Source organism: Spermophilus citellus (genome assembly GCF_964194105.1).
Source record: "Spermophilus citellus genome assembly, chromosome: 18".
NCBI lineage: Eukaryota > Metazoa > Chordata > Mammalia > Rodentia > Sciuridae > Spermophilus > Spermophilus citellus.
Genome location: NC_138200.1, coordinates 9,341,030 through 9,355,253, shown reverse-complemented (window position 1 = coordinate 9,355,253; position 14,224 = coordinate 9,341,030). Strand labels below are relative to the sequence as shown.

The 14,224-nt window shown below is 41.0% G+C and overlaps 1 protein-coding gene across 4 annotated transcripts in view; it reads left to right on the top strand.

The window, feature by feature from the left end:
• Window positions 1-14,224, top strand: part of ARHGAP35 (Rho GTPase activating protein 35) — a 124,478-nt gene that overhangs the window by 57,168 nt on the left and 53,086 nt on the right. For all 4 annotated transcript variants that reach the window (XM_081275417.1, XM_081275418.1, XM_081275420.1 and 1 more), the window contains one exon: window positions 7,938-8,082. In XM_081275417.1, coding sequence (XP_081131543.1) covers window positions 7,938-8,082 — 145 coding nt within the window. The remainder of the gene's footprint in view (window positions 1-7,937; window positions 8,083-14,224) is intronic.

Sequence of the window (14,224 nt, the reverse complement as noted above, 5' to 3'; positions counted from 1 at the left end):
TTGGAATAGGGTCTCCCTATGTTGCCCAGGCTGGCCTTGAATTTATAATCCTCTTGCCTCAACTTCCCAAGTGGCTGGGATTACAGGTGTGTGCCACCATGCCTGGCCATCAGAGCTGAGGTATTTGAACCCAGTCTTCTGATTTCTACTCCCATTGGGTTTTTAGAGTTGAATCCACAAGCTACTGATATTCAGTGGTCGGGCGCACATATGTAGACTACTCAATCAGTCCATTCAATTTGTTCATTCAAACAAAGGACCTTGGTTATCCATAAACAACGTCCATTTCCCCACACAGTTCCCTAAGAATGTCATGATGCTATGTTTGTTTCTGGTATTAGAGTCTAGTTGATTAGAAAACAGTAATGGCAAGGAGACCCTGAAATAGCCACTGGAACTTTGAGAAATTGTTTCAAACTGGTGTCACTGGGTTCTCATATTTTAAGCTTGAAGAATTTCTGTATTGTGTTTTGGTGATAAGAATAGACTGTCTTTTAACTTTCTGCCTTAGGTTTCAGCACACCTGTGCTTAATATAAGTAAATCAATAAAATAGGCTACCCAAATCTGTTTTTCAAAGAACAGAGTATTGCTGTGCTGCTTCTCTGGCTAACTTGTTCTCTAGACCTGGTGATGCTGAAATACCTTTGCAGCAACCCAGATAATTTCAACTTTAGTCAGAAATCACCTCTGTTTCCAAAAGGAAGGACTTGCATATGAATCCATCCAGTGTTCAGGAAGAGGCAAGCAGATAAAGAAGGGGCCACAGCACTGGGAAGTGCAGCATCAACGTGCATAGAATTCCAGGCAGGGCATTGAACATGTCCGGATCTTGCAGGCCTTCCTCCCTGCTTAGTCCCTCATTGCACTGGCTATGAATTGAGTGAGTCACTGAGAGCAACAGGAATGGACCAGGTTTGCCAGACTTCGTGCCTTTCTAGAGCAGAAAGCTATGATCTCTATTTGGGGTCTGTGATGGATGACTGGCCTTCCTTTTTTTTCCCCATCATTCAGGAAGGTTGAATGGTAGGAAGGCCAGGACTTTATGCTCCTTCCTGTTCATTCCTAAAAATGCTCTCAACTACTAACTGCCAGCTTAAAGGAGATCAAATCTGAACATTTGTCCTTAAAGAATAGACTTCACCAGCAAGAATTAGTCTGCCCACAGGTTTTATCTTAAACTTGAGCTTGGATTTATTCTGAGCCAGAAGTTGGAGAACATTTGGGGCATAAGTGAGTAACAAGAATTTCCTTAAAAAAGAGAGATAGGGGCTGGGGCTCAGTGGTATCGCACTTGTCTAGTATGTGTGAGGGACTGGGTTCGATTCTCAGCAACACTTGTAAATTAAAAAAAAAAAGGTCTATCAACAACTACAAAATTAAAATAAAAGTTTTAAAAAAGAAAAAGATAATTGCTGATCAGAGATGCAGTGTTGATTATAGAATGTGAAGGAAGCTTGAGTAATATCACTTACGGAATCTTTCAGTTTTTCTAAGACTCCTGCCTTTACAGTTAGTCCAGAGTGTGTCACCACCAACCTGACCATGTGTGTGACCCTCTGGCACTCAACTTCTATTGGTTTTCCTCTTTCTTCCTTTCAGATGATACCATCCCTTTTCCACACTGTGTTCTGTATATTGTATTCTGCCTTTAAAAAAAAAAAAAAAAAAAAGCCTGCATTCTTGGTATTAGGGAGTGAATGCAGGGGCATTTTACCACTGAGCTACATTCTCAGCCCTTTTTATTTTTTATTTTGAGGCAAGGACTTGCGAAGTATCTGAGGCTGACCTTGAACTCACAATCTTCCTGCCTCAGCATCCCCATGAGGAGCTGGGATGGCTGGTGTGCACCACTGTGCCTGGCTGGATTCTGTTTGTTTGTTTGTTTGTTTGTTTTAGTTATAGGTGGACACAATATCTTTGCTTTATTTTTATGTGGCGCTGAGGATCGAACCCAGTGCCTCATGCATGCAAGGCAAGCACTCTACCTCGGAGCCACAACCCCAGCCCCTGGATTCTGTTTTTTGTTGTCCTTTTTTTTTTTTTTTCTTCAGTTGTAGGTGGACACTGAATCTTTATTTATTTTTATGTGGTGCTGAAGATTGAACCCAGTGCCTCACACATGCCTTGCACTTTACCTCTGAGCCACAACTCCAGCCCCTTTTTACTGTTTTGTTACCAGCATTTAAAAGGCTATGCTAAGGACAGATATGGTGATGCATGCTTGTAATCCCAGCAGCACCTGTAATTTCAGCAGCTGGGGAGGCTGAGGCAGGAGGATCACAAGTTCAAAGCCAGCCTCAGCAATTTAGCGAGACCCTAAGCAACTTAGCAAGTCCTATCTCAAAATAATAAATAAAAACAGCTGGGAATGTGACTCAGTGGTTAAGTGCAGCTGGGTTTAATGCCTGGTAGCCTATGCTAGTTGGTACACAACTATCTGACCCAAAAGTCTGGATAGGTGCTTAGACATGTATAAGAGTATTTATGGAGAGCAGAAGAAAATATTTGAAGCTGACAATTTGGGATCATTGAGGAGCTATGCCTGCTGTTCCCACAGAAGATACACTATTCTTATCCGGAGAGGGTGGCTGGCTTCTCTACTGGAGCCCTGAAATTGCCTGTGTTGTTGACAGTCCTCCCAGCCTTTTGGCTTTGTCACTCAGTTCTTACCTATGGATGTCCAGGTCAGTTGTTGTTGGGGCTGCATTTTTTTTTTTTTAACCAGTCAGTGTAAGTTCATCAAGGGTGGGAGGCAACTTTGGTCCTGGTATTAGCTCTGCTGCCACTTCGCTATGTGAGCTTGAATAATTTATTAAAAAAGAAAAATACCAAGATTCTTATCCTCTAGGAACTTAGACTAGTAGAAAAATAGTTGTGTGTGTACGTAAATGACTGTACCTTATTCAGTGCCTCTAGAATGACAGATGGAATTAACCATTTCATCTGGTTTTTAAAAAGGGGTTTTGATAAACAGTACTGTCCATGTGTGAACAAGGGCCCTTAGCCTTGTTCCTAACAAGGTGAGAGCAGATCACACAAGGAGAAGAGATCTGTACTCAGGCAGTCCTCACCCGAATATGGAAACAGGGAAGGAATATTGATCGGGTGCATTATTGGGAACTGTTCAGCATGTTTGTTGAGATCCCACTGCACATCAAGCCCTAAATCCGAATCATCTTCCATGCTCAAGGAAGCACTCCTTCTCCAGGCTCTTCCTTATTTCATGGCTGGCATTCTACCCTTTATCTTGCCCTGGTGTGTTTGGAGGGGCTGTGGGGTAGATTTACACCCCAGTAGGGAACAGAGGCAAGTGACAAATGTAGCTTCCTACTCTGCCTTTTTGCCCTGTTTCTAAAAAGCCAAGAGGCCACTGGCCGATTCCAATCATCTCTTCCTCCAAATGCAGCACTGGCATAAACCATTGTTTATAAACTTTGACACAAGATTAGTTTCAAGACTTAGAAGTAGGCTTTTTTTTTAATTTTCAAAAAATATTTTTTAATTGTCAGTGGACTTTATTTTATTTATTTATATGTGGTGCTGAGAAGTCAAGATGAAAGTGAGTCAGGCTGATCCAGCCCCCGATCTGCAGTGGCATTTCATTGTGGAGGGAGGAGCGTGGGCCTTCAGTCATCGATGACAGCACCCTGCACACTGGGCTGGAATCTCTCCCAGCCTCCCTTCTGAACTGTGCATCTGCCCTTACCTTTCAGGGTGATGGTGAGGTTGACATGACTGTGCAGGGCACTCAGTACTCATCTGGGTCACTTCCATTTTTGACCCACTTGTGTTCTACACTTTGAGGCACAGATGTGTAGATGGGTCTCAGAGGTTGGCTTCCTAGAAGCTTTTTCAGTTTAACCTATTGAGTGTCCCCCAAAGAAGATGAATGTTGAGTGGTGTCACTTTATCTTCCCTAAGCACCTGCTGCTGAGAGTGCTTCCCATGACTCTTTAACGAGGGACACGTGTCTGACTGGGAGCAGGAGACTTCTGGCAGACCACTCAAGAATGGCATTTCCAGCTGAAGTGTGCCCAGTAATCCTTCAGATGCCTGAAGTGTCAGTTGCTGTATCTGCAGTTTGGCTCGGCACACCACAAACTCCTGATTTCCTTACTAGGCAGGTTTAGAATTGAACAAGAACTCATTACTTAATTTTGGGACTCCCTAAAGAGTCTGCAGTTATCTTAAGGATGTATTTCACATTTGGTAAACCAAAGTTTGTTTCACTCTTTCTTAAAAGGTCAGGGGTGGAAAAAATCCATGTCTTTCAGCAGAAGGAGGTTGATGCTGTTTCAGAGCTTGGTCTCCATTTCCACATGCACGAATGGAGGATTGAACTAGCTGTTGGACTTTTTGAGGTGAAAGAGATCAGAGCAACTGTCTAATTTAGCCTTCTATCTCTCTTATCTCTCTCAACAAAACCCTTTGGAAGCCATTTGGACATATTTGTCATAGTGCCTCTCCATTCTTTCCTTTTCTAGCTTACAGGACTTTGGTATGGAGGATATTATTGCCATGAGAAGTTCATATGTGAGAGGATATTATTGCCATGAGAAGTTCTCTAGACACTCAAGTGTTCAGTTATTCCAAGAACTTCCACCAGAAGGCTGTACACTGCAGTGACTGAGAGCATGGGTTTTACAGTCATACTGACTTGATGGAAAAGTTACTGGATTTCCTAGGAAAATTCAGTGGGGTTCTTAACATCCACACCCACAGATCAATTGTGAACCTGAGTGAAGGAATGCATGTAAAAGAACTTCAGGTCTGCTGCATAAAAGTATTTAATTGACTTGGAGCTGAATTTTTTAGCCAACTCTCATTAATACAACATACCTGCATCATCTTGTTTGGTCCTGAGAAGGTGAAAAAATATGAGAAAACTTGGCTGGCTACTAGAACTGTCTAGGAGGCTTTCTGATTAGGAGGCATTTCCTCACAGATTCCCTTTAGTTCCATTTTTCCCCCCTTTATACCAGTTTACTTGGAAGTCAGTTTTACTGAAGAACAATGCTGTTTGATTTAGTTTTGACAGGGAAATTTGGCAGGATTAATAGAAGAACACTGTTTAAACACAGATGGTTGCCTTTGGTTATTCGTGCTCTAGAGCTAACCTTTTAAATGTTAGGGACGTTTTTCAGTGAGAGGATTACTTGATGCATCTGGTTGCAATAATGTGTAACAACAGAAGGACTCAGTTCTTTATAAGAACTCTTGTTTATTGGATGATCACTGTGTACAAGGTGCTGAGCCACTTCCATACCTCATATCATTTAACCCTCATGACTGCCCTGTGACCAAGCCTCACTTCACAAAGGTGGATGTGGCACATTATTTGACCCAGTTCATAGAACTTTCAGAATTCTTACTCAGGTCTGTTAGACTTCAAAGCTTATGTTTTTCATTTTCTTATCTGTCTTTCTATCTATTTGCTTGCTTGCTTGCTTGTTTGTTTGGAATACCTTTTTGTAAGTTGCTGAGTTGCTGAGGCTGGCCTTGAACTTGTGATCTTCCAGCCTCAGCCTCCCAAGTGGCTGGGATTATTGGTGTGCACCACCAAACCCAAATCAAAGCTTAAATTCTTTTTTTTAAAAAAATACATTTATTTATTTATTCAATCATTCATTCTTTCTTTCTTTCTTTTATTTATTTGTTTATTCATTCATTCATTCATTCATTTATTTATGGTGCTGAGGATCAAACCCAGGGCTTTTGAGCCACAACCCCAGCCCCCAAAGCTTAAATTCTTTATGTTGTGCTTTATACAAGTAGAATATGCTAGACAGTCTAGATTGGACAAATTATCTTCTGTAAAGATAGATCATATATCACTAACTTTCTTTTGCTTAATTCTTTGGTAAAAATCAGAGCCTGTTTAATTTAGGCACCACATCACAATTTTTGGCCAGCAGTGCACATATCATAATGGGAAGGGCCAGACCTTGTGGCTAGTGTAGTTCTCCAGGACTCCAGTGTCCTCTATGTTGAACCACTCAGCAGAGCGTGGGAAGATGGGCTTCTCTTTGCCTTTAGTTTATTCTCTGAACTATTACCAACCAGCAGGCCAGAAATGGGCTTTTTTTTTTTTTTTTTTTTTTTCTTTTTGTACTGGGGATTGAATCCAGGGACATTTTTACCACTGAGCTATGTCCCCAGCCCATTTTCTTTTTTGAGTCAGGGTCTCACTAAATTGCTGAGACTGGCTTGAACTTGCAATCCTCCTGCCGTGGCCGCTGAGTCACTGGGATTATAGTGTGCACCATCACGCCTGGTGTGTTCTGCTCTTTGCTACTCATTTGCACAGAATATTCTCAAAGAATCTCAGATTAAGTTGGGCATGGTGGTGCACGCCTGTAATCCAAGATACTCAGGAAACCGAGGCAAAAGGATTGCAAATTGCCTGTCTCAATTTTTTTAAAACTTGGGTTAGGAATGTGGCTTAGTGGAGAGTACTTCCCTAGCATACATGAGTCCCTGGGTTTGATGCCCAACACTGGGGAAAAATAATTTTTAAAATTAAATTAAAAAAAATATCCACCTTATACTCAGTGGTAAAGCACCTCTGGGTTTAATGCCCAGTACTTGGCAGGGGCCAGTGGTGATGGGGAAGAATCTCAGACTAAACAGGAAGTGACTTGTTCCCTTATAAAGGGTACTAAAAGGAATGAGAATGGGCAGGAGAAGGAAAGGGAAAGGTCAGCTGATGGCCTGGCAGTTAGTTGTCTCCTCCAGGGGGTTTTATGTAAAATCCCCAACTAGGTTTATAGCCTGTGTACATTTCTAAGTAAATCTGCCCTTCTATATTGATTTCATAAACTTGGAAATGAAACCAAATTGCTGAAGACACACCTGGATGTGTTTATCTTGATCCTATTTGGTTACTCTCCTCTTTTTAGTAGATATTTTAACAATAGGTTAAGTACATTTCTATGGCTTTAGGAAAGTTACCATTTGTGTATAACAGGGTCCCATCCTCATGTGAGCTTTAAAATGAAAGGGTTGAATAATTTTTGGAGCAGAATATTTCAGTATTAACTTGAACAGACCTTTCTGGGTTTGAGTCCCAAGCACTGCCACTTACTCTTTATGTTATTTAGACACCTGAAACATTTCCTTTGTAAAACAGAATCTTGTGAAGTTTAAAAATAAAATTTGGAACTTGCGTGGTACATAGTAAGTTCTCAAATAGTTGGTGTTGCTGCTGCTACTGTTGCTACTTCATAAAGAAGATGACTTTGGGAAAGAACAGACAAAAAAAAACACGACAAAGTAAAGTAATTCTATTAGTTGGCTTTACCATTTTCTTATGTGGAAACCACTGGAAAATCACCCTAATCTAAAGTATTAGTGTGCATTTTGTCCTTTTTTTCTTCCTTTTTTTTTTTTTTTTGTACTTGGTACTCAAAGGATAGGATATTTGCACGGGATATTCTCAAAGAATATTATTTTGGGGTGTAATTCTCAAAGAATTCTTATTTGGGGGTGTAAGCCCTAGCAGAATGTACGCTATGTGTCTTTTCTGAAAAGAAGAAATTATTAGTTCTCTGATCTAACTTTTATCTTTTGAAGGTTTTAGCCATCTCTGAGTACATAACAACTTTATCCATGTGGACTATTTGGAAAACTTCCTGTTTACTCCAGTGCATCCCTGATAAAGGATGTGGGTAGTCATCTTTTGTTATTTTATTAAATAAACTTGGCCTGCTTCTTATAAACATCTTTGTTCTAATAAAGTGGTTTCAACACTCAAGGTGTGATTATATGGCAACTTTCTGGCACCTTGTCTGGTATTAGTGAGGTGAGCAAGTGGGTCTTTTTATCTTACTTGCAATCTTTCCATCAGTTTCTACCCCACTGTGCATTCCTCTCTAGAAGCCTTACTGATATATGACAATGCTCACTTTATTTTTGTGCTTCCTTTTTCTTTGACAGAAACCAAAGCCCAAACCTCGACCGTCCATCACAAAGGCAACCTGGGAGAGTAACTACTTTGGGGTGCCCTTAACAACTGTCGTAACTCCAGAGAAGCCAATCCCCATTTTTATTGAAAGGTGCATTGAGTACATTGAAGCTACAGGTGAGTCTGACCTTGCAGCATACAAGACCTTTCACTGTCTACAGGAAATTTTCTGAGAGCTGGGCCTTCTGGAGTTTCTGGAAGCTGTGATAAAATTTTGTGTGAAATGCTTCAGGAGAAAGAGCCCAGCATTCTGACAGCTGTCAGACTGTGGGTCTTCCATTTTCATGCAGCTGCGAAGCTATTGTGTGCTCAGTGTTTGGCAGCTGTTTTGTCTTCAGGACTGCAATGTGATGGGGTAGGTCTCTCCTCTGGCCAACTTTGCACCCAGCCAGAGTATATAGCACTGCTGTCACTTGCCTGCCTGTGTCCCCTGTAGATCTGAAAGCTCCTTCAGGGCAAGGAAAGGGTCATATTTATCATCATATTCTCCATGTTATACTGGACACATCATACATTTGGTTCATGCATCATTGTAAATATTACAACCTTTGGCATTGTTGAATAAGTATCTGAAAATTGTGTATCAATAGGATGTTTCTTCAGAAGAAAACAGAATGCTTGGATAACTTGTGCTCATGCTGCTGAATTTTAGCCACATTGACAACTTGGAGTTATCACAAATGCAGACTGTCTTAAAATTTTCTTCAATGTCCTTGAAATGACTAGATTTTATTTGTGTTAAAACAATTTGTTTAGAGCACCCATGTCTCTTTGACCTCGATTTTTCACACCACTTGTTCCCTGATTTTCTGCTGGCTCCTTTTGCTGGTGTGGGTTCCTGAGCATCAATATTTGAGCTTTAGTGGTGGCACATGCTTATAATACCAGTGACTTAGGAGGCTGAGGCAGGAGGATTGCAAGTTCAAAGCCAGCCTCAGCAACTTGTAAGGCCCTGTCTTAAAATAAAAGATGAAAAGGGCTGGGATGTGGCTCAGTGGTTAAGTAATCCTAGGTTCAAAAGTTTAAACTCAAAAAATATAAGTTTATATTAATTTGAAACGGGTAAGTACTTTTCTTTCAATGTTCTTTCTAATGCCAGTGTTTTCTGTAATGATATAAAGTAGCATGTGGTATAGATAGCCCACCAGCCTCTGCCAATCTCTTCAGCAGCAGCCTATGAAGCTGAAGTGACAGTGTTAATATTTGCTTAGGAAGTGCTAAATCAGGGAAGATAGTTTTCAAGTTGAAGTTCACCGAAGACTTTGTGGTTGTTTCCTGGATTTTCTATGTGACAGGCACCTAGGGTTGATAAGCATGCTAGGTTAACAAGCAGATCTGTGGCCTCGCTTAGTCCATTCTGTACCCAAAACCTTCTCAGTGTCCATCCCTTGACGCTGGTGTCATATCAGTTTTTTCCTGGCACCTTCCATTCAGACAAGGAAAAAATCTTCAGAAAGCAAATTTGAGTGGTTGAAGCCACTCCTGCACTTCAGAGATTGGGTCATTTTCATGGCGGGAGGTGAGACACCTTTTTCCCCTTAACTTTTTTATTTTGAAATACTTGATAACTGTACAAATTGTAAGTTATAACTCCCAACTTGACTAAATGTTAATTTAATCACATTTGCTATGTCATCCTTTCTGTGTATCTCTCTTTTTTTTTTATGGTTCTCTCTATAAAATGTTTGAAAGTCACAGATATGATGCACCTCGTTTTCTAAATACTTGAGTGATTATTCCTGAAAATATTCTCTCATACAATTACCAAGCAATTATCAAAATTAGGAAGTTAATTCAGTACTAATCTTGTTTGTGATCTTTAGATATTTTCATTTCATTAGTAATGTCTTTCATAGCAGCATACAAAAATTATTTTGGTTCAAGACCTAATCTTGACCCTCATGTTACATGTAGTTGTTAAATCTCTTTAGTCTCTGATCTGGAGCAGTTTGTTCATTTTAAAGAATTCTGGTCAATTTTTTGGTATATGTCCTTCAACTTGGCTTTTGTTTTCTCTCCTTTGGGTGTTTTCTCTCCTTTGGGTGTTTTCTCATGATTAAATTTGGTTTTGTGCTATGGGCAGGAACAGCAGGTAGCGGTGCTGGGTCCTTCCCAGTGCATCACATCAGGAGGTATGTGATGTTGTTTTTCCTATCCCTGAAGCTGTTCACTTTGATCAGTTGAGGAAGGTGGTGTCTGCCAGGCTGCTACACTGGATAGCTGCTCATTTCCCCTTAGACCCAAAGGGTAATTAGTAGGGAGCTGCTTAGAGACTGTATAAGTAGTAGGTCTCTCCTAATACTTTCACCCACTAGTTTGATTTGCTCTTTTTTGAGGGGACAGGAGGTGCTGGGAATGGATCCCAGGGCCTCCCACATGCTAGGCAAGCACTCTACTACTAAGCTACACCCCCAGCCCTGACCCACTAGTTTGAGCATCCAGCCATGACTTGCCTGGTACAGTGATCACTAGAGTTTTCTAAATTCCTGCATTGATTAGTAGTATGAAGAGCTCATACTTCTCACTGGGAGCCTCTGAGCCTCCTTAAGTAACTTGTGGCAGTGGCATGGGGTGCTGTGCTCCCCACTTGCCCTCTAGCTGAGTGTACTGGTGGGTTGACCTGCCTTGCCTGTCCAGCTTCTCCAACTTTCAACTCAGCATGATTAGATCTATGCATCCTCTGATGAGGTGACACCTCTCCCTGCTATTCTAGTTGTGAATCCTTTTAGCTCTAAAGACCTGTTCACCCTGCCCTCCCCCTCCTCCAGCCACCCACCAAGCTATTCCTCTTAAAGCCCAACTAGGCTGGATGTGGTGGTACAGCAACTCAGGAGGCTAATAAGGCAGGGGGATTGTAAGTTTAAGGCCAGCCTCAGCAATTTATTGAGGCTCTAAGCAACGTAGTGTCTCAAAATAAAAAAGGCCTGGGGATGTGGCTTAGTGGTTAAGTGACCCTTGGTTCAATCCCTGGTACAAAAAAAAGCCCAGCTGGATTGTTTCACTGCCCCAGAATGCTAGGAGCATCAAGGTCATCTCAGATTCATCTGATCAAGCCCCAAGTATGTCACATCTACTTTTCATCTCTTGACTTTCCCCCTCTACTTTATTTCTGCTGTCCATTCTCTTCTAGAAAACTGCTTCATGTTCCCTGGTTGTCTGCCAGGTGCATATCATGCTCCTGACCCCTCCAGCCCACTCCATAACTATTATGCCTGCATTTTACATAAGACATTGTTTTGTGGTCATATTCCTCATATGTTAAATACTTTGTGGAAACATATTCTCTTCCACTTGAACCCAGGGGAACTCTGCCAGTCCTTCTTATTTTTTTTATGTTGAGACAGGGTCTTGCAGTTGCCCAGGCAACTTGCCATCCTCCTGCCTTAGCCTCCCAAGTAACTAGGAGTACATGTGTGTACCACTGCTCCCAGGCAAGCATGACTTTTTTTTTTTTTAATATTTTTTAGTTATAGATGGTACCATATCTTTGTTTATTCATTTTTATGTGGTGCTGAGGATCAAACCCAGTGCCTCACAGTGAACCCAGTGCCACTGAGCCCCAGCCCAAGCATGACTTTTTTGAACAAAATTATTTACTATAATTGGCAAACAAAAATTAAGTATGTTCATCTCCTACAGCTTCTTTGAAAATATGGAAAACCTGACTGCCTTATGCATTGCTGTGTAATGTTGCGTAAGTGACCACAGCACAAGGACTGGGGTGTAACTAAGTGGTAGAGTGCTTGCCTAGCACGCAGGAGGCCTTGGGTTCATTGCCATTACTGCCCCAACAAGAATGACAATTGCACAGATTGTTTAACCATGTAGCATTTTCTCCTGATGTGCTTAAAATTAAGAAGCAGAATAGCTAAGAGGCCTTTTGAAGTAGTAACAGTATCCGATTTACAGTCCAGCTGGGTTAGAATCTTTGCTCTGTCATCTGTTCATCTGTGGAACAAGGTGACAACAGGCCTTGCATCTTAGCGGGCCATGAGGGCTTGGAGAGACCCATACACAGGACACATGTCATGGTACTTGGTCCACAGAAGTGCTCTTAGAGAGCTGGTTATCACTGTTAGCTTCACCAGCTGTATTCTTGGTCTCCCTTCCCTTCATTTGAATGTCTGACATTACCTTTAAGTGTGAACACTCATGACTGTTTTCTTTTTCCCCAAACTTTTCAATTCAAGGTAGTTCCTACTAAAAAGTTGTTAAGAGTTGTACAAGGATCATCTGGTATTCAGGTGGTTAACATTTCTCCATGTCTGTCCTTTTCTCCCTCTAATTTTTATTGTTGTTAAACCTTTAAGGGCTGGAGTTGTGGCTCAGCAGTAGAGCGCTCATCTAGCACGTGCAAGGCCCAGGGTTCAATCCTCATCACCACGTAAAAATAAAATGTATTGTGTCCAACTACAATTAAAATAAAAAACTTTAAAGCAAAATGCAGATGCCATGTCACCTCACTATCAAAATCCTCAGCATGTGTCCCTAAGCTTAAAAGACCCTCCTCTCTAACATTATCACTTAAAAAAAATTTTTTTAAGTTTGTTGATAGACTCTTCTTAAATCGAACCCAGTGCATCATGCATGCTAGGCAAGCTGAGCCATAACCCCAGCCCTAACATTAACATTTTTAAGATTGTTATCCCTGGACTTGGGGTGTGGCTGAGTGGTCGAGAACTTGCCTAGTATACACAATGCCCTGGTTCTATCCATAGCACTCCCCCCCTCCAAAAAAAAGTGTGTACTCACATATATATGTGTTTGTGTGTATGTGTGAATACGCCTTGATTTAGTAGTTCATTGCATATATGTAATCCATGCTTAAATTTGCTCATTTGACTTATATCTGTCTGGCATGGCCAAGTTGTTCATTTCAGGATCTAATCAATATTCATAATGTATCTTGTGTCCTTTCAGTCTAGAATAGTCCTCTCTGCCTTAAAAAAAAAAATATATATATATATATATATATGAATGATTGTGGTTCAGTGGCAGAGGACTTGCCTTGCATGTGTGAGGCACTGGGTTCGATCCTCAGCACCACAAAAAAATAAATAAATAAAAATAAAGGTATTGTGTCCATCTAAAACTTTGAAAAAAAATCTTTTTTTTTTTTTTTTTTAAATTATGAAGACCTTTTCTGAAGAATCTAGACAAGTTGTCTTGTAGAGTATAATCTTCCTTTATTGTAGTGTGTTGTCTGAATCGATCATCCTCAGACCCCTCTAACACCACCCATAGCTACCTCAGAATGTGCCCCAGTTGACCCCCAAGGTACAGTGGACACAGGGCTACTCTCTTCCTCTCCGGACAGGATGCCTGTGTGATTTGGGCACAGGGGACTCTGTAGATGGTGTTTGACGATTTAATGAATTGTGTGCTGGTGCTTTCCTCAGTGCTAACTGGCTTATAGCTGACTTATATTTGACTTTTCTTAGGGAAAGCAGGCCTCTTGTTCATCTTTCCCCTCTCACTGCTGGTAGAATTGCCATCTGACTGCACAGTTTTACATTGAGAGTTCAGGCAGGCACGTCTGCCCAATTAGAGATGACATTCCCAGTGAACCTTGTTTATCAGGCCTTGTCCAAGCAGTCCAGAGTCAGAAGTTATCATGTCCCTGTTTTTGTGTCTGTCTCCTACACCTTGGCACTTGAACGCTTGTCCTGGCAAATATAGCATTGCATCAGCCTTTTTGAGGGCAGGAGTAGGAGATTACACTCCTACTGTTAGCAGTGGGAAGAACACTGGAACCTCAGGGCCTCAGATGTTGCCATCCACCTCTCAGCACAGCCAGTGGAAGTATAGGAAGCTGGAGAAAGAAATCTCACAGTGGAGAGGAAGGTGGCTTAACCATTTACAAATTAGGATGACTTGAGCCATACCATCACTTTATAAACATTAGTTTCTGATTGTACAGGTTTTTAATTTTTTTTATTAGTTACACATGACAGAACAATGATCTTGACAATTCATACATTTGAATCAAATGGGGTATAATTTCTTATTCTGATTGTACAGGTTTTTACATTTTTTTATTAGTTCACATGACAGTACAATGATCTTGACAATTCATACATTTGACAAACATTAGTTTCTAATTACAAGACTAATATACTCATTATAAAGCAAATTAACCATTATAGGTATGTATAACAGAAAGTGAGCATGGCTTAGAATTCCAGTCTCCAGATGTGATCTCCATTAATTGGATTATGCTTTCAGCTATTACTAGTCCTTCAGAAGGTTTGAAAGGATG